The sequence below is a fragment of the Aythya marila genome (assembly GCF_965140915.1).
Source record: "Aythya marila genome assembly, chromosome: 1".
Classification (NCBI taxonomy): Eukaryota; Metazoa; Chordata; class Aves; order Anseriformes; family Anatidae; genus Aythya; species Aythya marila.
The window spans coordinates 185,268,787-185,296,742 of NC_139042.1; the positions used below are offsets into that span (position 1 = coordinate 185,268,787).

At 35.0% G+C, this 27,956-nt stretch overlaps 1 protein-coding gene across 1 annotated transcript in view; it reads right to left on the bottom strand.

The window, feature by feature from the left end:
* Positions 1-11,319: 11,319 nt before the first annotated feature.
* GRM8 (glutamate metabotropic receptor 8) overlaps positions 11,320-27,956 on the bottom strand; it is a gene marked incomplete at both ends in the record, with an annotated part of 339,489 nt that continues 322,852 nt past the window's right edge. Inside the window, 2 exons of the mRNA XM_082784661.1 lie at positions 11,320-11,369; positions 16,984-17,230. Coding sequence (XP_082640787.1) covers positions 11,320-11,369; positions 16,984-17,230 — 297 coding nt within the window. The remainder of the gene's footprint in view (positions 11,370-16,983; positions 17,231-27,956) is intronic.

Below are 27,956 nucleotides of genomic sequence, written 5' to 3' on the forward strand. Positions count from 1 at the left end.
CACCACAACACCTCCAGATCTGAGATGCATATTCTTGTTTTACACCGTCAAAGCACACGCTATGAAAAAGTCTATTAATAAGTGACAGATACAGATAAATCAGCCTCTCCTGGACAATTTTAGGTTCTTCTAAATAGACAGACAGACAAATAAAAATAAGAAATTTTAGGTCAGAAATTGATTATCTATCTAAATTAATATTGTAATAAAAGTGTCCCAAACATCTACATTACACTATATTCTTCTTGAGATATCACCTTTTTTCAAGGTGATACATGAATTATTAGATTTTGTATGTACAAGGAGAAAACATAGTAGATTGTATGCATAGACAACCTTAAGGACAGTATTTCCTTTTTACTATTTACTTATACATGTATATCAGCTACTGTAATTCTTCCTTTTTTTTTTTAACTTTTTTAATCTTTTTTACATACTTGTTATCCATTTAACTTATGATATCTAGCTTATTTTTTTTTCTTTTTTCTTTTGATTTTATTCAAATTACTATGCACATCTAACCCTACAAATAACAGCAGTACTGTAGTGATGAAAGTTTAACAAATGGAGAAACCTATGCCATTCTAGTATAGAATCTTATCACATTGCTCTGTTGAAGGAAAGCTGTCAAGTGAAAGATGAAAACTTATCAAGGAATTTGTAAAACCCAAAACTATTCATAATATATTAAAATGTGATAATTGCACAACTTAATTTTATTAATTTCTGCTATATAGAATATAAGGAAATTCATAGCTAGGAAAGACTGATATAGTTGCTTTTTGGTCCTATTTGTTAAAATGACATAAAGAATAATCATGTTTAGAGACTGAAATGCTGACACAAACAGAAGTATCGTTGTTATTCACATACCGTGTTGGGAAGGTTCAGTGCCTATTATTTTGCACTTCAGTGTTATATTGCTTCTAATTAACAAAACTCTTCAAGTGAATACCTAAGTTCCCTTTCTAGTCAGTAGGAAATGATAAAGATTTATCATTTGTCTTTATCAAAAATTATAGATATACACTTATGATCCACAGAGAGTGCTAATGCACAGATGTGTTATGAAGAGAAGAAACAAACCAAGCTCATTTTGCCCAAACTGTGTGTTGAAAGTGTGTAGCCATATCATTAATATTGACAAAAGGTTATTGACACTTGAGGACTACTAGACAAATTGCTCATATGGTATCACCTACCCATTTCCATTAAACATTGACTAGGTTGTAAATTAATCATTTTAACTTTTCAGGCTGCTAATTTGAGTTGGGAGAGATTAAAGAGAAATCTTTTTTTTTGTTTGTTTTGTTTTTTGGGGGGGAGGGGTGCTTAGGTAACGTATCAACAATTTTTACTTACGCAGTGTGTAAGGGATTGGTCATATGGAAAGTTTTTTCACCTCACTGGGAACTCCCAGTCAGAACCTCGAAGGTATTTTCAAACATACTTTCAATGAGACCAAGTGTCTGATGGTGTGGTCCAAATGAATTTCAGCAGGCTTGGTGCCATGACCACTTTCTTGGGGAGCCTGTTCCAGTGCTCAACCATCCTCTTGGTGAAAAACTTTTCCTGATATCCAGCCTGAACCTCCCTTGTTGCAGCTTCAAACTGTTACCTTGGGTCCCATCGCTGGTCAGCAGAGATCAGTGCATATGTCTCGGCTCCCCCTTATGAGGAAGTTGTAGACCACAGTGAGGTCTCCCCTCAGTTCCTTGTTCTCCAAGAAGCTATCTAAGCTATCCAAGTGACCTCAGATGCTCCTTGTATGTCTTCCCCTCTTGACCCTTCACCATCTTTGTTTCCCTCCTTTGGACACTCTCTAACAGTTTTATATCTTTCTTATACTGTTGTGCAAACTGCACACAGTACACCAGGTGAGGCCACACTAGTGCAGAGTAGTATATTTTCTCCAAAAGAGACCATTTCTAATGAAGCTACCCAAAGCATCGTAATGTGAATAAAACATGAGCCTTTCAAGACAAAAATTAATAAATAAATAAAATCCATGGAGAAGGTTGTAGTACCACACTATAAAGCATGTATGACACCGCTCTGTACATAGAACAACCACAACACAGGGTAACACAAGTTGTGATTACTTTTAGTGAACATATTACCTCTACTATCTCATTTCTGCCTCTTTGGCAAAGCAATATCCATAGCTATAAAATGGGCTGAATTAATCACACTTCCTGAGAAAACAAATGATTCCTTTCTTTCACCTGTAATATTTATGTTGTTGTTGCCAGTGTTGTTGTTTCTCACTTTTCTGTTTTTATACGTGGTTTGTTTCTAGAAGTAACAGTTCATTTTTCTTAAGTGAAGAAATAGGTTCTGAAACACCATCATCTGAAAGTATCTCCAGAACATACTTGCAAGGCATCTGTCCTAAACTTTCAATGTTTTAGGCAATAATTTATAAAGTACTATCAGTCTGGCATTTGAAATAATCACATTTTTGTTATTTTATCTTGCAAATTGTGTACTTCATAGCTATCACTCAGTGAAAAATACACTGAATTTCATATAAAACTAATCTTTCTGTCATTCCTTGCTCAGTGTCACACTGGAGACGATGGCAACAGATGAAAATTCTCACAAGGAATAATAACCTCTGTATATCGAAATGATTGCAACTTTTCTGCATTTTCAGGTAAGTGTATGAACTATAGAAATGAAGAAAGAAACAGTACATTGTTTTTAGAAATGACTGTCACCAGTGATAAAAAATGGGGGGTAGCAGGGGCAATATATATGTATACAGCTATATTTGCAGCTGTAACATCTCTAAATTACATGTGCAGTAAGAATTGCATATCTGAATTAAATATAGTAGGCAGACAGTATTGAGTTTTATTGTTTACAGCCTGCAATATGTGAGATATGCAAAGAGGTAGTAGATATATGGACAGATTTATCTCCAGTGAACATTTTGTATTCTTGTAACAGACAAGTCTACAAAAGTTTGGTGGCTTAATATATAGTATTCATCTCCAATATGAACTTTCTCTTGCTCTAACCTTTTAATTTTTTTATTAATATTATATATATATATATACATATATATATATATAAAGAATACGGGCATCATTCAAGACTAATACAGTCCTTGAGATTTTCTAAAAAAAACAGTAAGCCACTGAGACAGACTTCCACCAGCAGCAACCTGTGGAAACTCTCTAAATTTGACTCTGGTTTCTGAGAAGAAATCAATTGTTTCTCTCTCCAACCATAAATGCTGCCTCAAGGTGTTTTACTTCCCTGAAGTACTTTTCATGCTGTTACCCCATATATTTTACTGTTGTTACCACAGATTTTCTCCATTTCTCTCCATGATACCAAACTCAATACTTAAATACAATACTCTAGAGAGACTATAGAAGAACAACCAAAAACAATATTGTAGAAAGAAGGTGATCAGCTATACATCAAAACATATTTACTGGGAAATGCATCAACACTGTAGCAGGACTAGAAAGATTAAAATTTGTACATGAAATAGAAATAGTTTACTTTCTGAAAGGTCATTCTTATTTAATATCATCAGCCAATAAGACAGTAAAGGCATTTCAGCTAACATAGAAAGTAGAATAACCTTCCAGAAAATAAGTACATGCTATATCAGGTAAACAGGATGCAAAAAAGTCTTTGATACTAGCATTGTGTATAGCTTTTTTTTTTTTTTACAGTATCAATCTCGTAGAAACATTCTACACAGCAGTACTAAATTTTGGCTTATCAAAGGCTTATCTGCATGAAACGGGAGCTCATACTGGCAATACAAATTAGGTTTTGCTTTCTAGGTGATCAAGATGAAGTTGTTGCTCTTGGAGTTTTGTAAATATTAGATGTGGCTGTGGAACAGGACACTCAATTTGTAATGCTTTTTCCATTGTATGGGTTTGTATTTCCCATTGTATGGGTCTCTAGGTGCATGTTTCTTTTTTCTACTTGTGACCAATAAAGAAAAAGAAAAAATCTTCTAATAGATAATAATCAGAGTTATCAGACATCTTCTGCTGAACATATTTATTATAGTGATGAGCTGGTAATATAGTTACTTTTGGTAAAAATAGCATGTCCCACTTCTCCAGCCTGTCCAGATCCCTTTGAGTGGCATCTTCTTTGGTAATAACCGCACCACTCAGCTTGGTGTCATCTGCAGACATGCTGAGGATGCACTCAATCCCACCGTCTATGTCACTGATGAAGATATTGAAAAGCATCAGTCCCAAGACAGACCCGTGAGGGACACCACTCATCACTGACCTCCACCTGGACATAGAACCATTGACCAGTACACTGTGGGTACAGTCATCAAGACAATTCCTTATCCACCAGATGTTCCATGATTCAAATCCATATCTTCCCTATTTAGACATGAGGATGTAGTGTGGGACCATGTCAAAGGCCTTACAGAATTCCAAGTAGATGACAACCAGTAGAAGTACCAAAGTACATGTTGCAACCTTTATTTCAGCCTACACCTTATAAATAAATAGTTAAAATACTCTTATTTGCAGGTCTTTGCAGAAATTGCGCGTATTCCTTGGACACCATCATAATACTTTCTTGGATTTCAAAGAAAAATGAGACTATGTTCTTATTTGCTACCTCATCCAACATTAGCTCTGATGGCTCCCATCAATTATTTTGTCATGTTTGCCTGCTGCAGTTCTCTGGCGTATGTAAGATTAACACAGAGTCTGGAGATGGTATATGCCCTTGACAGAGGTCGGCATGGACTCTTTAGAGCTGACGTAGTTCTTTGACAGTGGAAATTTCCAACATCGTATCCTGCTGTGAAAACTCCTAAAGTTTTAAGTACTATCGTTCTGTCACTGCTCTTACTTTTTTTTTTTTTTTTTTTCCCTCATGTTCATATTTATCTGCATGTCATATTGCTCTACTTTCACTGAGAGACATTATATTTGTGTAATATAGACAAAAGTTTCATTTGCCATTCAGGATATTGTGCATCTTACAGTACTTCTAACATTGTTTTAGCTCTGGGGGACACTGCTTCTTTCTTTTCTCTTCCCTGCTGCCATACCATTGAAAATTGTAAGTCCCTGGGAGCTAACCACCTGCTGTCATACTATAATGCCAAACAAGAAAAACTATTGCTCCCCATTTGTTCAGTGTTTCAGTATGATGGAAAAATGTGCAGTTATTAACATTCATGAAACATACAAAGAATTTTTCAGTGACCTTTTATAGACAGACTTTGAAAATCTTCAAAAGACTACTGCTGAAACAAGTATAACGCACTACTAATCTGTAAATCATTTCCTGGCAATAAATTTAATGGAATCATTATTAAGATGTCCCATCTACTTTAAATTATCAAAACCAAAATATTGCCAGATAAATATGTCTTTCACACCAGCCAATTTATTTTCATTGCATAGACTCAACAGATTATTTCCACCAAATGTGTTTTGCAGTTCCCACGATCTGAATTGTAAATTTAAGCCAAGTAAGAAATAAAAAGGAGACAACATGACTTACATATATTCAGAACTATAGGATGCAGTCCACAGATAAGATCTATTCCTTCTTGCATTTGCTGTATCCCATTAATCACAACCATTTCTTCCTCCAGGAAAAATAATAAAGATTAGTGACACATATACTTTGCTCTCCTATTAGCTACTGAAATTTCAGGAGAAAGTCACAAAGAAATTACTTCTCTCTGATAAAAAGACCATTTCATAATTAGTTTGTAGGAGGTAATCATCCACAGCAAATGAAACATGCATGTAAAATATTAAATTAAAACACCAATAGGGCCCAAGGTGCATTGGATTAGACATCACTGAAACCAGGAAAAGTAATACTTGCATCTTCTGTCATTGAATTTGACTCTTTAAAATTTAACCAGAATATATAGACCTATATGTAATTCCTTAATTATACCTCATGGCATACAACCTATTTGAAAATATAATGATAAACTATCATTTAATTTAATAGCTGATGTAATGTTGAAATATGCAGGATCATTCATGTGCATTTTTAAAGCTAAAACATGACAAAAGGAGGCTGCAAAGAGACGTTTTATCTGCCGTTCTCTCTTTTTCTCCCTTCCAGTAGAGGTATAAATAATGAAATAGTATTCCGATACAACACACTAAAAACTGGAGCTGCTAGGAATGTTTTTTTTGTGTTTTTTTTTTTTTCCCTTTTTTTGTAATGAAAATTATCTATTCATTGGAAGAGAGCTAGTACTATTAGTTAAAAACCCTGCTGTGGAAATTGCTATTTAGGCATTTCTTGAAAGGGGGGATTTTTGACAAAGTGACCCATTATTCTCTCTACAGAACAGTTAAAGTATTGCCTATAAATTCTGTTTAATTTCTGGTTTATTGACCTGATACATAGTCATTCAGATCTCATTGGATCTATCCTGCAGTTACAAAACACCATTAAGGACTTATTCTTGATCTCATTAAAATAGATTTGTGTGTCTTGATTATGTTGCTTCAGCACACTCATACATAAGTGACCAGTAATAGTAATTTTAAAATAGTAGTCTGCTTTTCCATGATCAGAACTCAACCATGAGATTATAAAATATGTTTATATATATATATACATATATATAAAATTTCTGGATTAAAAAATATTACTGTGCCTATTAAAAAGTTTAGTTATTAAACTTCAAGATCTCAGCTACCATTAATTCATTACTGCGAAAAATGAGTGGACTGAAAATGCTGGAGCCAAAACTGCTTAGTGAACCTTGGATAATCAGGTTTTCAGACACTGTCTCACTAACCTGTATAAGCAATACCCCCAAAGGCTAGCCTACTATAATACCTCAGCCACTGTGCTTTTGGCATACAACTTTTGGTCTTGCCACTAGCACCTCATTTATAACAGTTGCAGTTTCTCCCGGATAAAAGTTAGATTGCAATGCATTGCCCAGTTGTGTATTGCCCATCTGATTTCTAAGTTATTGGGTGTTTTCAGGTTACAGCCTGGACTGGAAATAAGTAGAATCATCTAGACCCTCTGTGTGATTATGACTAAGTTTTCTGAAAGATTACTGTGAACTTCAGTTGGCTTTGGATTAATTCTTTAGCATGAGATATATGTTTTGGGTCTGTATATGGTCAAGTGCGAGAGGGTAAATCCTTGCCAAAGAGAATAGTGTGCACAAGCTTTAATATGTTGGAATTCCTTCACTGTTGGAATTGCCATTAGCATAGGTCTCACAATTACACCTTTCTGCAAGCTAAAGGCACCAACCCAGGACATGACCTGTATGTATTTTATTTTTTTTTTCTATAGCGAAGAACTCATATTTGTAAAGGCAGACATTAAGAATTTGCAGAACTAGGATTGTAAATCAGTTCAAGAATTCTTTGCCCATTCCTAGTTTGTAAATAAAAAGTTCTAAGATCTGGAAACTTTTAGGTACCAAGGTGTTTAACTTCAGTCCGTCCCAATGGTAGTAATCTATCATTGTCTAAATTTTGACATTTTGAATGATTTGGCTCTTAGGTTCTTTTCATCACAACAAGCAATTGTTCTAGAGGGATTACAAATGATCCTCTGAAGCTCTAGCTGTTGTACATTTTCATATAACAGTGTTCATATAACAATGAAGATTAGATGATTTAAGAGTGGCTTGAGACTGTAAATGTTAGGCCAACAGGATCTAGCTTAGCAGTCCCATAACACCATTTAATTCATAAAATCTAAGTTCCAGAGATATTTTTATAAACACAGGTGATTTGCATGCTGGAGTTACTGGTATGAATAAGAAATATAAATGATTATAAAAGCCAATTAAAACAAAATTTAAAATTGATACGTAGTAACGTAGCTTTACCTGACAGCTGTTTATTCAACACTAACAGCTTAAAAAAGAAACATTTACTTTAAATGATAAATAATTTGATGTCTCATCACAGATCTGTTAAATTAAAGGTAAGTTCTTCATGACATTTATTTTCTTTTACATTAGGTCGATAGGCCCTAAAAACGTAGTTTGAGGGGAAGACAATGAAAAGGTATGTAAAAGTGTATATAGGAAATTTATATTTTGCATGGTTCTTTCCTATACTACATAAATGAAAATTTTTGAATTATTTTGTCTGTAGCTAGAATGTACTGTAACATGATCACTGGTCAGATCTCAGTTTTCAAATTTCTACCACCTTCTGATTACATCTGCCTCAGGATTTCATTTTGCTTGCAAGTTTTTCATTTTAGCTTACTTAAAACTTGAAAAGAGAAACATATCTGTCTCTACATATATGCTTACAATTTTTGCATATACACTGAGACAAGCATGACAAATTTTAACCTGTAAAATGTGTGTGTTAATGCCATTCATAATGGAAATATTTATAATGGTTTAACTGTAGCTTCATGAGTTCCAATGTGATAAAATAAATAAAGGGGTAGACCAGGAAACGGAGTTTGTTAAAAAGCAGTGAGCTTTCTGTAGAAAAAGAATAAGTGATGGCTATTTCATAGAGAGAGAAGAAAAATGAAGCAGCTGCATGAGTATTCAAAGGCACAATAACAAAAGACTGTAGGGATTTCTTGTCCCATTGCTGACTGAATTCCCCCAATCTTCTCATAAAAATGGACCTCATAATATAAAAAATAAAGAACAGTGGAAGCAATTTTTCCAAAGTTCATCCTTTTTTATACCCATGTTGCAAAATTATAAATTTTTTTTCTTCAACTACAATACAATTTTCTGTTTCTTTCTTTCTATCTATTCTTTTTTCTCTGAGGTCACTTTGTTCCATTATATTTTGCATATGCCCAGCTCATTATGTGATGAACGTGGGCCCATTTCTCTGATAAGTTACATTAATACTAATGAGACTGATAAGGTTTCATATAGTCTATGTTTAAGCAGAAAGGCAGGAAATGCACAAAATAATGTTTATAACAGTCCACTTTTACTCTACAGTTCAATCAACAAACATGTGTATTGGTCTTGGTAAATCTGTTCAGAATGTTTTCTTTAGATGTCTCTGAAACTGAAAGATACTCATATAACGTACTACTTTTTATGTTTATGTAAAAATGTGTTTATGTTTATTCTTAATGTGTTCGTGCTAATATGAAATGTGTTTTAAATGCATTTCTTGTGAATATTTTTACTCAGATGCATACTGTTATGAATATATTATAATGTACGGATGTTACAAACTATTTGAAACTTGTTTTGTTGTGGATTGAAAAATAAACTTTTCAAAGTTTTCTTTTAAAAGGAACTGTGCCATAACACTAGTTTTCAGATAATATATATATATATATATTCTTTCTCTGTTTTAGGAAATTCCTCCTAGACATGGGAATCTGGTTAAAGCATTGATCTAGTCAACTCATTTACACAAAACATTTCAGTTTGGTTCAATATTAGCTAACCAAACAGAACAAATAGGGTTTTGATTATTTTTATTTTTTTTAGGTTTGTTTAATTTAAAACATATAAATAATTTTCAGTACATTCGCTTTTTTACTCATATGCTTAAAACCAAGCATATGTTAGTTCACAGGTTTGAGACTGATGTGCTCATGGAAAGGCAAGGAAAAAGAATTTTTCATGCACTATACCACACATACCAAGCACACTGTACCACACTATAACACACTATGCCAAGGCTTTCTCCAGTCAATAATTTAATTTGAATGCTGGGAAAAAGTAACTACGCTTTGTCAAAGTATTTTGAAAAGGGAAATTCATTGAGATGCAGTTTGCTGGCTGCACTGACATTTAAATGTTGACACTGTAACAGAAAGAATATCAGTTTCAGATACTTCAATGTTCGTTCATTAAACTATGTAATTCAGCTTCTGGACTGCTGTTTTACTATATGTTTCAAAACCACAGCTCCTATGACGGAAAAAAGCGTAAGAAGCCATCTGGGCTAACTCATGAGAAAGAGCCAACTGATTATGAAGACCCATTGTCCTGATGAGTATTGATAAGTACTGTGTGGAGTGAAAAAGTTGTAAAGAACATCACAGGAACAGTAATAGTTGAAATTTTTTAAATCTCTTTTAAATTTCTTTGGAAGGCTTTAATAACATGATAGACACCTATATGAGTTTCTCTCTCTCTTTGGATAAAGTCTAATGCACACAGAATATTTCAACACAATATGATAGAAGATGTGACATTTTTTTAGACATCTGTTTCTTTGATTTTTAAGTGTTAGTAAGGCAACAGCACACTGGGTTACTGCTTTCCAAATTTTCCATTGATTTCTCTCCTGTTATTTCAATGTCACCTTTATTGAGATAAGCATCTGCTACATTCCCCTGTCAGAAACAGGATACCAGGCTGAATAGACTTTCAGCTTAATCCAGTCTAGCTGTCATACAGTCTAACAAACTGTAAGTTCCAGAAATGAAAAGGATCAGAATTATTAGTTGAGGTTCAAAAATGTAATACAATCATACAAAATAATAAACATCAGGACTCCTTCACTTTACAAACATATAAAACTTCATACCCTCACTTTAAGGGTGAGAAGGGGGAAAAATCCTTCCACTAGAAAATATAGTCACAAAAAGTTAACAAATAAATTCACACACTGCAGGGCATACACACACACACACACATGCAGGCATGCACGTATATACACGCACATGTGCACACATACACACACACACATGCTTAGAGTTTACACTTCATTCTTCTGATGCCATGATTATTATTTTATTTGTACACCCACCTTTACGGCACATTCTAAACAAACAATAGACAACAGTGTAAGGACTTTTTTCCTTAAAACTGCAACAAAACAAGTCTCAACATTTGCAAAACATTCCTTTATTATTAGAAATAAATTATTTTGTATAAAAATTAGCATGCATTGATCATTGCATTTATTTTAGCATAACCCAGGACTTAAATCAGTCAGCCATCACAAGAAACAAACTCATCTTCTTTTACGAGTTGAACAATGTAGGACAGGAAAGGAAATTGTCACAATCACAAAAAAGTACTTACAAATATAACATCAGACATGATTTATTCAACAGCACTTTTTTTTTTTTTTTTTTTTTTTCACAAGCTAACATTTGTTTTCCTTTTGTGATTTACTCCCTTTTGTGAATGAACAGTTCAGAGGTTTGACACTGTCTCTATGTTATAAAACTGGACTTTTCCTTCCCCTGTCACTTTTTGCCTTTTGCCTCTCGTTTAATCCTTGTCTTTTAGGAGACTGACTATTGATTTTAATGTAGACTACTGATAATTCCAAGACTGAATTCTGGTGATGGTAAAGTCTTTGTCAGATCCCATCCTGGAGTTCTTCCACTGAATTTCATCCCTGCTTAGTTTGCCTGATTGCTGTAACTGACATAAGTAGTCTTGGTAGAGGAGGCTGTAAACAAACAAACACACAACAACAACAAAAAGCAAAGTTCAGTTTTTTGAGAAGCAAGAGGTAAAGAAACACATTTAGTATTTGAACTCAGAGAGTATTCCACTATATTTCCAATTGCTTGTAGAATAATGTAAGAAAGTTCAGTCAAACATAAGCAGTGGGTAAGTTGGATATTAAGTTCTGTGCTCTTGGTGGTAACTTTTGTTTATGACTTGGAGAAGCAAAGGTCAAAAGAGAAGAAAAACAATGAGAAGTGGAAAAGAAAGTTCCTGGCAAAGACAATAGAAACTTTTTCTACAATATTTTGGTTATATCTTCTGTATGTACCACCAGTGTTTTTAGTAGCTATCTGTATTTTGCTATTGATTTTAGCATAGCTGTAACAAGTACTTTCAATGTACTATTTTTCTGGTACTAGTAGTAGCTGATTCTGCATTGACTTTATTATTATTATTATTATTATTATTATTATTTATTTTAAATATATATTTTTTCCCTCTCTTCTACTGGTTGAAGACAACTTTGCAGCTGGTTGTGCTGTCCATCTAGAAGGGGGCTATATGTTCCTTGAAAGCAACAAAGCTTATTGTGAGAAACATCTCTTCAAGCAACTGACACAGGGTAACTAATGCCGATGGCACGTGTTCTCTGGAAAGTCTTCAGGCACAGAACATCTCTGTATACATGAGCCAGCAGAAATGCTTACAAGAGCTTGAGCTGTGTTTTAAAACTGGAATGCTATCACAGTACCCTAATGCTGATTGTCATCTGACCAGATTCACCTTTGGTTAAAGCTGAAATGCCTCATTCAAAATGAGGCAATAAATTGAGAAAGTTAAACAGCTTTACAATTTTAAATAGTTATCAACTGCGAATTTGACATGGAAATTTGTGTCAGCTTCTAATCCTTTGGCATAAAAAATGTGACCCAAGTCTGTAATTAATACAGTGTTGGGAAGAGGGAAGTGATGATATCAGGTCTCACAGGGGGCTCTCTGACTGCAAACTAGTTGGGTACAAGGCAAACAAGACTACTGGGGACTTAGTCTTTTTTGATCTTAATTCTTCTTAAGAATTCTTAAATCTTAATCCCATGTCTTCTTTCCCTTTTCTTCTTCTTTTTTTTATTTATTTATTTTATTTATCTATATATTTTTTTAGATAGGTTCTTCATTCTGTCTTCTAAATCCATCCTGACAATCTTATGATTTGGGAAGAGCAAAGTACAGAACCCAAGAAATGACAGTTTCCCTCTCCTGCACTTCTTTTCACTAAAATTGCTGCAAAATACTATTTTGCAGTTGAAATAATTATGCTTACTACTTGCTTCATATTTTCTTTGTATTTCAGATAAATTTGATTCTAATATTGCATTCATTTTGTAAGACAAAACAGAACCAGACCATTGTAGTTCATCTGTCACTACATTTTTTTATTTTTTTTTTCTTAAAAATTTATATATAGGAATGAATAATTGAAAGGAAGCTGCAAAATTGAATATTTCTTACTCCCACTTGCACAGGTAGTTCCAGTGTACCAGAGAATTTTTTTTTCTGGGATTGTGTCCAGAAGAACTTTGTGTCTGGAAGAGCTATTTCATGAATGGACCTCTTTTGGAACACTGAGCAATTCTTTCACATAAGTCTTCTGATCGATAGCAGTAGTACAGCACCAACATGAAATAGCTTTATTTGTGTGTATCGGGACACTTGAAACAAATATAGGCTCATTTACATCTTTCAGATCTTTCAGATGGGATGTACTGCTTCCATCTGAACTCTCCCATGCTCCCACAGCTGGATTTCTGAGAAGATTCTATTTCTTCTCTTTGGCTCTTTAAGTTCCTTCTGAGAAAAATATAGGACTGCTGAAATGGCACCAAGTTCCTGAGAGCATAAAAGGATTTTATTCCCAGCTAAGAAATAACAAATAAATGGACATCTGCAAACTCTGCACGTTTGTTAAAAAAAAAAAAAAAATGATGGCAGGAGGAGGGCTTGTTTTTTTCCCTCTCTCTGAAAATAGGCTTAGATAAATGGTTAATCTAGAAAAATGGTTTAAGAAAAAGGTTAAGCTAGTTTAACATATTATCCCATATCAGCTGAATTCATGATAACTTTTCATGTGTATGTTCTCAGCCTACAGTGATACAATATAATAGGATTTATCACAACTCAGTAAGCTGAATTATGGAAGGACATTTGCAAGAAGCTCACAAAACACAAACACACACCTCACCTCAGTTGATTTAGATTAACTTATTAATTTGCCATAACTTGATTGTATGTCCGAAACTTGAACATTTTTTGACAGAACTAATTTGGGATTGATCAAGAAACAAAAATTATCCTACTGAGTTCTGAGTACTATCACTGTAAAAAAAATATAACAGAGGAAGCTATTGTAGCTACTAGTTCAAAATCTGTTAAATTTAATATCTCCAAACACTTTTTTCACTTGTTAAGTATTGCAAGTGTCTTTACAGTTCACTGTAATAAGCCTACAGTTCCTGTGTGGGAATCTGAAAGCTTCAGCAGCTGGTGTCCTGCTCTTTAAGACTGTTAGCATTTCATAGTAATAACATGAACCACATTATGGCAAGCTCAGATGGCCAGAAAAAGTAACAAACTTGGCTCAAAATATTTCTGGGAATGAACACTCTTTTCTAGCTCCAGTTACTATACTGCTGTTGGCATGAGACAAAGAGAAAAAGAATAAAATAAAAGAGGATCTAAAGCATTTTAGAATGATTACTGGGAGCTGACCTATATGAATTTAAAGTTGTCTTTGTTATGTCTTCTGTAATTGCATTTGGATATTTTTTCTTCATTCTGTTTCCCAATACAATTTGTTTTCCACTAAATATGAATATATTTCTACAAAAAAAGGTGACTGTATTCATGTGGGGGACAACATGGAATGGAGGTTATTTACATGAAAGAGGATGAATGAGAGAAAGCAGAACTGTCTCTGGATGGGAAGCCAAAGGAATTAACTGACTGTCTCATCTTATTTCTCACCTAGTTATGAGCATTATTATCTCTACCAGCATGTGTGCTTAGGCAAGGGAAGGAATCACTATGCACTTCTGGAATACTTAGAATATCTTGCTTTTTCATAATCAGCTTCATATGCTGTCCGTGAAAAGATCTTCCTCAAATGGAGACAATACAAGACATTTTGCAATGTTAAGAAGTTGTTACTGTTGAACTAGTGAAAATGAGTTATTTTGAGTTGTGCAGTGAGAATTCACAGGAACTTCCAAAAGTTTTGATAATAACTGTTTTGGCAGAAAAGAGGGAAGCTGATCAAATCCAAATGCTACAGAACACATTGAGAAGAGAGAAACCCATCTTGAGGCCAAAAGCTCAATTATACAGGGACAATGCAAATGACTTGGGTCTGAATTTTTGTGTTTGGAGCATTATGATGCCTGGATCAAAGCCTAGTCAGAATATACTCCTAGTGAGCTCTCAAAATTATATTGATGTGCTACTGTTAAAATCATGTTCAGAGCCCAGTAAATACGCGTTACCCTGTGTACCTCACACTACTGGAGAAACAAACTTGCTTCCAACAGCAGCTGTTTCTATGAATTATGCATAGTCATAGTTTAAAGAATACCAAACACAGCATTTCTTAATTAGACACAGTAGATAAGCATCAGACACCCAAGACTATATTTCCTATTCTATTTCTCACCCTAGTGTGTAATCCCTCCTTTGACTTTTCCTCAGAAGTTGTCATTTTGAAAACTCAGCAAAATACACTCCTTTTTCCCTTCTGAATTTTCTTTGGGAGACTTCTAAAGATTTGACAGATTAATGAGTTCTTCACATTTCCGTGATGTTTTGTGACTCACAAGGAGATTCATTGCCTTTCTCCTTTTGCCTTTTGTTATATACGATAATGTGAAGCTGTATAAACACATATCTCAGTCTGGTGGACATAAACATTTTGAAGGCCCATGAGCTCAGCAAGACAATTGCACTGAGTATCCTCCATGCATAAGCAACTAGAGAATGGTAAACCTATGGAATATTTTTTTATATAGTCTTCAACCTGGCAAGCTCTGGTTGAATTCAGCGGGGGTCTGCATTTTTATGAAATGACATCTTTCTTCAAACTTGGCACTTTCTTGTCCAAATGTGCTCAAGTAAAATAGTACTATTCAATCTCCTGTCCATCCACATCATCAGAAAGTAATGAAAAAGTAAAATGACTGAAAAATTAGTCTTTAACTGTAACAGCTTCTATCTACCCCATGTGTCCTTTAGCTCTTCAATGGATAACTGATTTTCCACTACTACTAAGCTCTGGGGGGTAAAGTTATTGGTTCTATTAATATTTGCTTGTAAGTATTTATTATTAAGTCCAGACCATAAGTCTGTATGTCATGTAACGCAATTGAAGCTATAACCTCTGTTACCTCTGTTCTGTTCCAAACTAGTGTAATTTTAGAGATGTGGCAAATTCAATAGCTTTCCTTAGACAGGAAAGAACTTCTTCCCATTAATAACCCATGGCAAATCAGAACATGTAATGATTAAGTTGTATAGGAATTACCATATATTTGTACCAAGATGAGTAGGATCACAACAGATGAAGTATTAGAATGAATCCAGAGGAGGGCCACAAAAATTGTCAAGGGGATGGAGCACCTCTCCTATGAACACAGGCTGAGGGAGTTGGGATTGTTCAGCCTGGAGAAGAGAAGGCTCCAGGTAGACCTTATAGCAGCAGTCTTCTAGTACCTAAGGGGCCTACAGGAAAGCTCGAGGGAGTGTAGTGATAGGACAAGGAATTATGGCTTTAAATTCAATGAAGGTAGATTTAGTTTAGAAAACAGGAAGAAATTATTTACTATTATGGTGGTGAGGCACAGGCACAGGTTGCTCAGAGAAGTTGTGGATGCCTCATCCCTGGAAGTGTTCAAGGCCAGGCTGGATGGGGCTTTGAGCAACCTGGTCTAGTGGAAGATGTCCCTGTCCATGGCAATGGGTCCTTTCCAACACAAACCATTCTGTGATTCTATGAAATGCTTTGATGGGAAGTGTTATTCTGGGAAGTGTTAGCGATCATGAGTTGTGATAAATGAACAGTAAATATTAACTTAGGGTGGAAAGGTAAAAAGGATTATTTTCACTCCTATATCTAACTGCAAAATAAAAACCATGTTAACTTTCCTGTATTTTTTCAATGAGCCTTTGAGTTTTGAATATATAGTGATGACCAATAATACACCTTATGAATTGACAGGACATACTGTAAAAGCTGACAAATCAATGGACAACACAGCAAATTAGCTTTATTTAAAACAGATTGTTATTTATTTTTTTTAAAGATGTGGCTTTTCAATATTTGCTTGTGATTTTTTTAATTTCTTTTTTTACCTAGCCTTACCTAGCCTCTTATTACCTATGAAAACCAATTTGTTAGAAACAACTCTAGGCATTCCTGCATTCAGCAGTACGTTAATTCTCTGGATTCATGCATACGAAACAATGAAAAGAATAAAGTTAATTATTAAAATAAAATGCATTCCTGTAAACGTACATCTATTAGGAAGTGCTGCCACTCTTGACCATGGGAAAGTCTACAGATGACTTACTGTTGGTTTCAAGACTTTCGCATAGTTCAGTTTTGACCTCTCCATTTGGTCTGTCATTTCCTTTTTGGGTCAGTTTGCTTTGCATTGTGGCAGCTGTCACTACCGCCTTGAAGCTCCTCTTCCGTTTTTGAACATTCTGCTCTGGATGAAAAATGATAATATAAACCTTGGGCATGTAGAGCATGCCCAGAGACACAGAAGCACTTAAGCTCATGGAGACAGTAAGTGTTGTTGTCTGGATGTACATCTGGGGAAGGAAAGAAACAACATAAAAATCATTGTTATATTGGTTTAACATATGAAGGCAAATAAAATAATTATCTTAAAAATACTAGCCAAAAAACAGAAATAATAACATTCTTCCTTTTTTATACATACATCAGAAAGACCCTTGACTTTGGTTGCCTTTAATTAGTGTCAAGTATGGCTTGAAAGGTGGGCCTGTGCAAACCTCACGAAGTTCAACACGGCTAAGTGCAAGGTCCTGCAGCTGGATTGCAGCAATCCCAAGCACAAATACCATCTGCATTGAGAGCAGCCTCGCGGAGAAGGACCTGGGGATGCTGGTTGAAGAGAAGCTCAATGTGAGTCAGCAAACTGAGCCTGAAGCCCAGAAAGCCAACCATATCCTGGACTGCATCAAAAGAAGCATGGCCAGCAGGTCAAGGGAGGTGATTCTCCCCCTATGTTCTGCTCTCAGGAGACCCCACAAAGAGTACTGCATTCAGCTCTGGGGCCCCAAGGTCCAAGAAGGACACGGACCTATTAAAGCCCTTCCAGAAAAGGGCCACAAAAATGATCAAGGAGCACAACTCCTACGAAGACTGGCTGAGGGATATTGTTCAGCCTGGAGAAGAGAGGGCTCCAGGGAGACGCAGGAGGCTCCAGACAGTCTTCTAGTACCTAAGGGGGGCCTACAAGAAAGCTGGAGAGAGTCTTTACCAGGGATTTCAATGATAGGACAAGGAATAATGGCTTCAAATTAAAAGAAAGTAGATTTAGATTAGACAACAGGAGGAAATTCTATACTCAGAAGGTGGTGAGGCACAGGCACAGGTTGCCTGGAGAAGCTGTGGATGCCCCATCCCTGGAAATGTTTAAGGGCAGGCTGGATGGGGCTTTGAGCAACCTGGTCTAGTGGGAGGTGTCCCTGTGGGGGCATGGGGTTGGAACTTGATGATCTTAAGGTTCCTTCCAAACCAAACCATTCTGTGATTCTATGATTCAGTGGCTGCTTTATGTTTTTGTTTCTTTGATAGATTGATTGATAGATAGTTTTAACCTTAAAAGTAGGCACTAGAAATAACATAATATTTATTAAACTTAATTCTCATAAAAAAACAATTATGAAATAAAACCTGCTCATTGTCTTGGCAGACACTGACTTTGTTGTCAAGCATGATTTTAAGCACTAGCCAATACTATCACTTTAAGCTGGAGATAACTTTGCCTTAAGGAGAAAAGTACATATATTATAAACTGGTATGCAGTCACCATTAAGCTGAATATTTTTAAATGTATTTTCATATACAAAGTTATTCCATTACTTTCTCCCTAGAGATCATAAACAAACTGTGTTCTTACTTAAAGCACCATTAGCTGAGAAATGTGACAAATGTATTTCCAAAGGGTGGACTCTCACTGTGAACCACTTTGCAAAGCATAAGAACGATTATACAGAAAACTGCCCAAGATTCTCACAAAATGAGGCAAGGACACATCTACTCTTTAAGAAAAGATGGAAAACGCTTCAAAATTTATATGATGATGAACCTGGTTCCAGGGAGAGCACGAGACTGAAAAGACCATCAGGATTTCCTCTTGTGTTGAGGAATGTTATAGGGGCAATATCTCCCTTCTTTTCAATAATACATTGAGATAATACATCAGGAAATATATACTATGGAGTCATTTCTCACATCAGTGAAATAGCTGTGTTCCTTTCAATTTCCAAATTGACAGTTGTGTGCCTGAAAGCAGATCCTGACCATCATTTTGCAAGAGTGCTTCTAAGGACAACTTCTCACAGTTACATTAATAGGCAGTTTTTTTTTCAGACTTCCATAGAAGGACCTCTTTGCAGATGCACATTTACATGCAGACAGTACCAACGATATATCTTTTTCCCTATCTCCAATTGAACTGGTACAACATTGGCTTTTAGAGTAAAGTGTTGTGTTAAGTGGTGTCTAAAAGTAAAGATATTTTAGTTCCTAAAGATGCACGCATTTCCTAACAGAATTCGCAAATCTGAAATCAATGCAAGTAAGATCTTTAACAAACTGTAATGTATATGAAAATTCCATTAAACATAAAAAGTCTTTTTCTGAAGCCTTACTAGTTTTGAAAATCAAACCCGTGGCTATTAATTGACTAGCTGAGCATCACCTGGGGATCCTCTAACTGTGCCTGACATTGAAATAATTTTGTAAGTCTAAAGACAATACCTGACCCATAAGTTCTTTTTTTCCTCTTATGGTTCAATATAAGTATCAGAGGATAAAAAAGGATAAAGATCCTCTGGATGTTATAGAGTAAAGTATACATTCATATAATAGCACTAGCTATATTAGCAACAAGTATTTGCATCATGGTGTGGGCCTTTTTGGAGAAGGCCTTTTTGAGAAGGTCCACAATGCCAAGCTCTTACAAATAAATACCAAAGAGGAACAATCTCTTCCTGAAGGTTTCCATACAAGTAAATCTTATAAGTGAATCAGTTCTAAATCTGACCATGCATTCACCACAATAATGAATGCCCATGGATTTCAATACACTTTGTGCAGGTATTTTACATGCATGTATTTTATATCATTATGTTTAATTTAGTTTCTGTGGATTCAGTTGAAATGACCAACACAAAGGCCTGTTTAAAAAATATCTAAATCACAGGTTCTTTCATGTTGCAGATTACAGTTCACATACAATGAGTTTTATTGATAATGGTGACAGTATTTTTTAACCATCTGCTAGTCATTGAAGAATTAACTCTACAGCAAGTAGGGAATTTTCTGACAGAAAATTTTCAAACAGTGAATACAATTTTTAGAGATTTTAGGCCTCATGGACCCTGTTTTGCATGGATTGCCCTTACTACATACTATTTAATGAAACTTATGAGAAAGAATGACTTTAAGAAACTTTCTAGACCTTGAAAGGAAGGCTTTGAACATGTACTTACACATTGTGTGTGGTATGTATATTAACCTGACTTTTTACTCCAGTGAAATTGCATACTCAACTGGAGACTAGTTGTCAATCACTCTGATTACTAAACAGTCTGGGCCAATTACTCTTTCTACTTCTTTTTAAATGGCCAGTTTCAGGATGATAGCCTGAATACAGGACAGGAACATGCCCCGTATGTAGTCCTTCCTGTCTTTGCAATCCCCCCTCCTGCAGCCCAAATCTAGCAAACACTATGCCTCACACTTGGTTTGGCTTTTGTCCTCATTTTATCCCCGACAAGAAGACAACCCTGTTTTGTTTTTGTGCATTATGGATATTTCTTACTATCCTGGGAGCATAACAGCCTATGAGTTTTAGAGAATTGGCTTCTCTGAAAATCAAGCAGCAACAAAAGTAGCAAAAAATGAATTCTGATATTATTTTTTTTTTCAGAAGTCTCACAGTGGTAGCTAACTCCAAGTTACAGGAGAATAAAAGTCCCTTTCTCACAACAATTCAGATTCATGGTTACATAGAAATGGATTTCAGCATTCCTCACACTAAAATACCTTCTGAACTACATTTTGTCCAATAAAGCTTTTCACAGATATAACAAAGGCTGCTATATCTGTTCTCCTTGTTCTTGACAGTCAGAACACATAAGACAGAAAACTAAAATCACAGCAGCACACACACACACATACACACACACACACACACACACACACAAAATCTTGCTTCCCCTTACACTATGGGAAAAACTTGAGGCCTAAATACCTTTCTGTTTCCATCCACCACCCTACCTCTATTCCAGAACTGATCCAGGGCTTATGTACTGTTTTCTACCCTCATAACTGAGAAAGCATCTCATATAAATGATCCAGACCCTCTGTCCCCACTATCTCATAAATGACCTTCACATTTTCCCCATCAGAAGGATCTTACTCACTTAGTGACACAGCTTTTGATGGCCTCAGGCAGCTAAAATAGATAATGGTTGTGTGGATATCTAGGGATTTTCTACCTTTTAACATGTCTTCTAGGACTAACTGTCTCCTGCCTATTGAAACTTAAAATATTACATAGGAAACACTGGGGTAGTCAAAAAGAATATTAGAAAATATGTACATTTCAAAATTACTTCCTTTATTTGGAAGTACTTGAAACTGCTTTGCCTCCTTGGTAACCTGAAAAAAGTTTATGCATCAAATCTGGTGTGTGCACCAAAGTGTCTGAATTCAGGTAGCTGAGTGACTACCTCTCAGGTAGGCCTAACTACTTAGAATTGAAATATCACCCATGTCTCCCATCCGCTTGGTGCTTGCAGAGGCAATGTCATGCACATAGCATGAAATGAGTTCAACCACTTTCATTAGAGATCAAAAATAGCGGTAATGTCATATTTTTTGTCCAGTTTGCTTCCTTGGTTTGAATCCTCCCTTATTTTCACACATAAGATTATATTCTAGCTTCCTTCAGGCTTCCCGTTTTTCTTAATCTACATATTTTTCCTTTCTACTCAGTTTTAGTAGGTCAAATAGAGGGTACCTTTCACCTAGCCTGTTCCCAAATCTGATTTTAATAGTATACCCTAGAGATGTGGGAGATATGGTTATTGTGATTTCCTGAGTGAACTGAATCTGTTTTCCACTTTGGTAGAAATTCTCTGACTGCTAGTAGTTATAACAGATGAACAAGTCCAGTACTGAGTGAGTGCTCAGCTACAGAGATATAACGCAAGCTATCTGTGTGACTAACATAGATCCAAATCAGCTACTTGCACTCCAAAAAGAAGTGGGTGTTTAAAAGATGCAGCTAGTCTAATGTCTTTTACTGGCTAACTATACAATTTGCCCTTTAGAAGAACAGATTAAAGAAACAGCCTCAGTACTGAACACTGGAGTCTGAAAAACCCTGCTGAGACAGATATATCCAGATAGGCACTCTTGAATGTGTCCTACACTGAGAGTAACAGAGCAGAAGATGAAATTATGATTTTATTTTTCCCTTATCCTTGTTATCAAATACTTCATGTCTCTTCTATGAATCTTCTCGTCCACTTCAACCAGTTTCATTTTTTAATGCCAGAACTGTAGTAAGCATTATTTCCTGTAAGGGATTTTAGCTATCAGTCTCTCCCACCACTCTTGCCCTAACTCCCAGCTGTTGGAATCATCTACTAGATCATTCATAGCCAGAAGATAAATGATACATGATACAATAACGATATATGCCATCTATCTGCATGCATGCCACAAATTTGGAAAGACAGCAAAAATGTCTCTCAGTTTGTAGTGGAGACAGCAAAGGTATTTGCAGTCTCAGTAAAACACAAGCATTGGTAGCCAGTTTTCCTTCACTGCAGAATTTAGAGTGCTTAGGAAAAAAAAAAAAAAAAAAAAAGTCCCTCTCTTAAAGTGAGCATGCCATAACACGAAAATTACTTTTGCATGTGTTGCTGCTTACTAAAGAGTTGATTGGATGACAACACTTACGGTTTCACAGTTGTGCTCACAAACCAGAAAGAAACACCATGGAATTAATTCCACACCAAGAATCAACACGGAAAAGGCTCACTGCAGGCAGATACATTAGAAGCCTGGAAACACTACAAAAGGGAGGTAACAATGTTGGCAAGCAGCCAATAACTAACAAAAGGATTCATACTTCTCTGCAGAACCTGCATGCCCATAAGCTTACACCTACATATTTTTTATTCTTTTCACTGACCAACATACTTTCCCGTCTGGACCTGTGGGAAGAAAATTCATATTTTCTTGAGGAAAAACATTGCAGGTACAAGTCAGTCATCATTGTTTTGCTCATGTTGACATAACAAGATTATTTTCCAGGTATAAGACAAACTTCATGCAGTGAGTCTTATTCAAACATTTGCTTAGTTAGAAAACATAGAAAACTACTTAACATATATATCTTTTTAACCTTTTAAAAATATTCCTTACCAAAATATCAATTAAAATGAGGCTGCAAAAGAAAGTCAAAGCCTTTTCACAAACATGGAAGTAACACATTCATTAGGGTATTATCTCAAGCAGTAAACATAGACTGTGATTCTGTACCTTGCAGAAAAAAAAAAAAAAAAAAAAAGACAAAACAAATCCTCTTTATTTTTATTTGTACATTTCAGTTGTTTTCAGAAATTTTAAGAGAAATAAAAGATCTAATGACTGATTTCAAAGTGAATGCTTGTCATCTTTAAAAATATGAACTTTCATAATATGTTAGAAGAGCTATGAAAGCTTGTGGCCTCAGTGGAACATAAATATACCTGCATTTCAAGAACTGAATTATGGTAAAGTTCAGTTTCTCCAATTTAAGTCTGATTTTGACCTTTCCAGCAATATCTATAAAGATTCTTTTTCTACCCATAAAATATTTTATGTAAAGATGGAAATTACTTTACTAGGTCTTTTTTTGTTTGTTTGTTTGTTTGTTTGTTTTGGCATTTTATTATTTTTAAATGTACAAATGATCTGTCAACCACTCATTGGAAACAATATGTTCAAGATATGTTCAACATCTGCATGTTGTAAAGCTTGCATTGCATATATTCCCTTCCAAAGTGCTTTTTCATCGCATGCCTAAAATTAACCTTAGTTCTTCCAAACACTTTCCAGTGACTTTTCAACACCTACTTTTACCATAGTGGTAGATCTATCCTAAACATAGAAAATACGTGGAATTCAGATACTGGGAAGTTGATGATATTCACTTCACCAAGTTTGGATAATCTGTCCTGCAATTTGGGAACAACTTCTCATTGGGACAATAATGGTTGTCCAACTCTGTATATTTCTTCATCTAATTTCCTAACAAGGCATGATTCCTTTGTGATACAGAGGGTATCAGGTTATCATTTGACTGTATCAAATAAAAAGAGAAATAGGTGATCTCTAGGTCTAGGAAGCAAACAGTACTCTACCACTCTACAATACTCTACCACTATGTCTACAGCAGTAAATAAAACCATACTAAGGTATAGACCTGCATGCACTGAGTGCAGACTTTACTGTCTGCACTGTTATCTGTGTGTGTGTACACTATTTGCACTACCAACCTGAACGGTCCCTGGCCTGAACCAAATCACAGTCTCCCAAACTATTCCTAGGAGTCTGCCTACAATTCGAGACTATTCCCAGTAGGTAATATTGATATATCTTCTCTGTTCTTACTGTTAGATTAAATTTTTAATACTATCAGCCTAGCCAGACTGTGCCAACTAGCTTCTTGGCAATGAATCATAACCAATTTAGATAGAACGTAACAGGGCAAAACAGAAGATAATGTCCACATTAACACCACCTTCTTAACAGGAAGGATATTACTGACAGTTGTAATTACTATTAGCATGTCATCTTTACCATAAAATTCCCCAAAATTAGATTTTTGCCTGCTTTAATTCCTGGAGTTAGTTCCTTTCCTTTCCCTTTGTTTCATGTTTCAAATGCTTCTGTAATTTCTACATTTGCAAAAGGTTTCTGACAACACATAACCCCTGCCGACCTAGACTGTGGCTTTACAGATAACATCACAGAACATTGGCATCAGAAATGTTGCTGTTTTATAGAAAGAGATATAGAAGATTAGAATGAAATAAGCATTGCAATTATTAAATATTCTGCTTATTGGTAATGAATAGTCATTGTCATTGTTCAGCTTTACTTCATCTACAACTTTTTACAGTGTTTTATTTAGAACACCAATAAACTAAGCTCTGCTTCTGTACTACAGTCAATCCTTCAAAGCTCAGGACATAGGCATCATACAAAATGTTATGCACTGTCTTACAGACCTTTAAACTCATTTAAAATATCAGTAGGTAATTTGATTCTGTTTTCTTTTAAGATATCACAGTACCATACAGCTTATGTATAACCCATCACCCCAATTTACTGAAGTATTTTGTTTTTTCAAGGGCCCTGTAATCCATTCATCTCATCAGCCTTGGTATAAATAAAGTCACCATAGTCAATCACCAATCAAAGACTAATCTTTAGTATATCTGTTGTAATATATATGTCAGTCCTGGCATTCAGGAGTGCTGAGCTCCAAAAGGTAAATTGGAGAAAGTTATCTCCAAATATCGTTTAAATATATGTCAACAATAAATATCAGAAAAAAAATTCTTCATTGCATAGAAAACTTGAAGAAGGAGATTATTTAATATTAATTGTTCTGCTATATGTTTATTGACTATTCAACATAGTGTAGAAGTAAGATTTTTATTGTGTTACACTTAAGATTTTCTTCGAGGTAAAATGCTAAGCAACAAATTTATTGTTAGTCTAACTAAAATCTTAACAGCCTAATCAAAATTACAGCAAACATTATTATTAATCCATTTATAATGTTACTAACATTTACTGTCCGAATTGTTTAATTATTACAGTTATTAACAATATAGCTAAATATATAATTTTGTTTTGGCTATATAACAATATAGCCATTAACAATATAGCTAAAACTGTTATATTAAACTTTCCAGTATCAATCCCTTTTCTCCAGTGGTCAATACCCTTTATCCTTTGGTTCCTAAGCACTACAGATTCATCCCAATGTTTTCAGCCCAAGTCCCATTGTTTGTTATTCAGAGGCTAACAGACCTTCAATTAGACCTTCAATTTATACAATATTCAGAGACATAAACTGATACAAGTTAGGCAATAGTCTCCTAACTGCTGGACAGTTGTTATAACAACTAGCACAGGCTCAGTACACAAGCCCAGCTACATCACAAGAACAATCACAGACACATTATTACAAAGCCTGTGCCCTTTTCCTTTTAGGAAGTCATTTTTGGTGGGCTACAGCTTGATATTTTTTATTTAATAAAAATATTATTTTATTTTAAGATTGCCAAAGATTTTCTACCACAGATGTACTCCAGTCTGTAAATCAGTCACACACACATTAGAAATCCTAATTGTCTTTGGTCAAATGCATTCTGATTTGCACTACTATACAGGATGTAGCACAGTTTAGAAAATCATTTTATATTTGCACTATTATAATTCTGAGGGAAGTGTATTTCTTATAAAACAGAATTTTTAATTCATTCTTCAGGTATCTACATTAAATGCAGATTGTATCTGCACAAAGGCTAAATCAACTATCAAATGTGGCAGGTGGACAAATATTCAAAATAAATTCATGTAGTTGGCACATCTTCAACTATAATCCATTTGAAAATATGGGAGCTGACATTTTGGAACACCTAAAACTCTGGAAGCCAGTTGGCAACCCTGAAATTGTTACTTTCATATCCATAATTGTATAGTGATGAAAATGCAAAAGGAAAAAAAAAAAAAAAAAAAAAAAAAAAAAAAAAAAGGCTGTTTTATAGAGAACTACATAGAGATTTTACCAGGAAAAAGAAAAAAAGAAAAACATGTAGCTTGTATTTAATTCATACTCTAGGTTTAAATTAAAAATGAAACGATTTCTCACAACACAGAAACCATTGTTTTTGACTGAAACACTTTTAGAGTTAAAATATATATAGCAGAGTGGATTTGAAATTTGCAGAGTATTACAAACCTGCCTTTTTTAATGACCAATACTGACTGAAGATCTATTTCCTAAAAACTGGAAAAAAAAAAAAAAATACATAGCAAAAGTTTAACCTTAGCTGCTGGTTTATCAGCAACATTTTAATCTTTTTTTTTTTTTTTTTTTTTTTTTTTTTCTGAAGTCATTTGAATATATATTATACCTTAGCTAAAGAGAGATCTGTGCTCCAGGAATACTGTTAAAACAACCTCTAACGCTTTATTAGTGTTAGAGCCAGTAGGTTTAGTTTTAGAATGTATTTGTTTATTTAATGCATATGGCTTATGTGTCAGAGTTCAAGTACCTGATAGAGACAAATACTAAATGAAGTACACTTGTTCAGAAGATAATTTTATTTAGCATCTTCAAGCAGGGCATAATTAAGTTACTCTGTCATACAAAATGATGGAGACTTAAATAAGTAACAGCTGGTTACCCCAATGGCTGTACAACTGCAGGGCAGCCTTTGGCAGAAAAAGCTGTGCAAACACAACCAATACATTATGCTAATGGGAACAATGTAATGAGCAAGGAAGCAGCTAAAATGGAATGACAAAAAGAAAAACAAACAATCAAACAAGTCCCTTCAGCCCTTAGCACGCATTTCAATTGCAAATAGTTAACAGAAATCTTACAATGGCTGTACTCAAGTACTAGCCTTATCTAGAAATGTTTGTTAAATTCATCCCTTATGTCAGAATAAGTTTAATGACAGCGGGATGAATCCACAGATAGTTCCTCCCTTGAAATCAGTGAATTGCTCCCAGTGGTGAATTGACCAAAACATGTAAGCTAATAAAATTATTTCTTCATTATTTTTCTCTCCCATTTTTTAGAAGAAAAAATAAGCCAGAATTGGTATAAGCAGCCAAAATCAGACTTTGAAATATGTGCATTATAAAAATATTTTCCCCTCCTACTACTAATGTATACAAGTTCCACCTGACTATTTACTTGCACTGGTACTCTGAAATTTTTGTTCCATAATTCATTATGACATAGCTTTAGTAACATTTTTCTGTCAGATTTTATTCATTGCAGGAGACCATTGTGAATTCCTTACCTAGGAATTCAGGAAGGAACTCATACTAATTTGAACTGGATGTTAGAAGAAGTTCCTAGCTGCAGTGCAGAGGGTATGTTATGCACTATACATTCTGTGCTACATCTAACCCAGTGTGCCCAGGTGGCCAAGGCCAATGACATTGTAGCTTGCATCAGAAACAGCGTGGCCA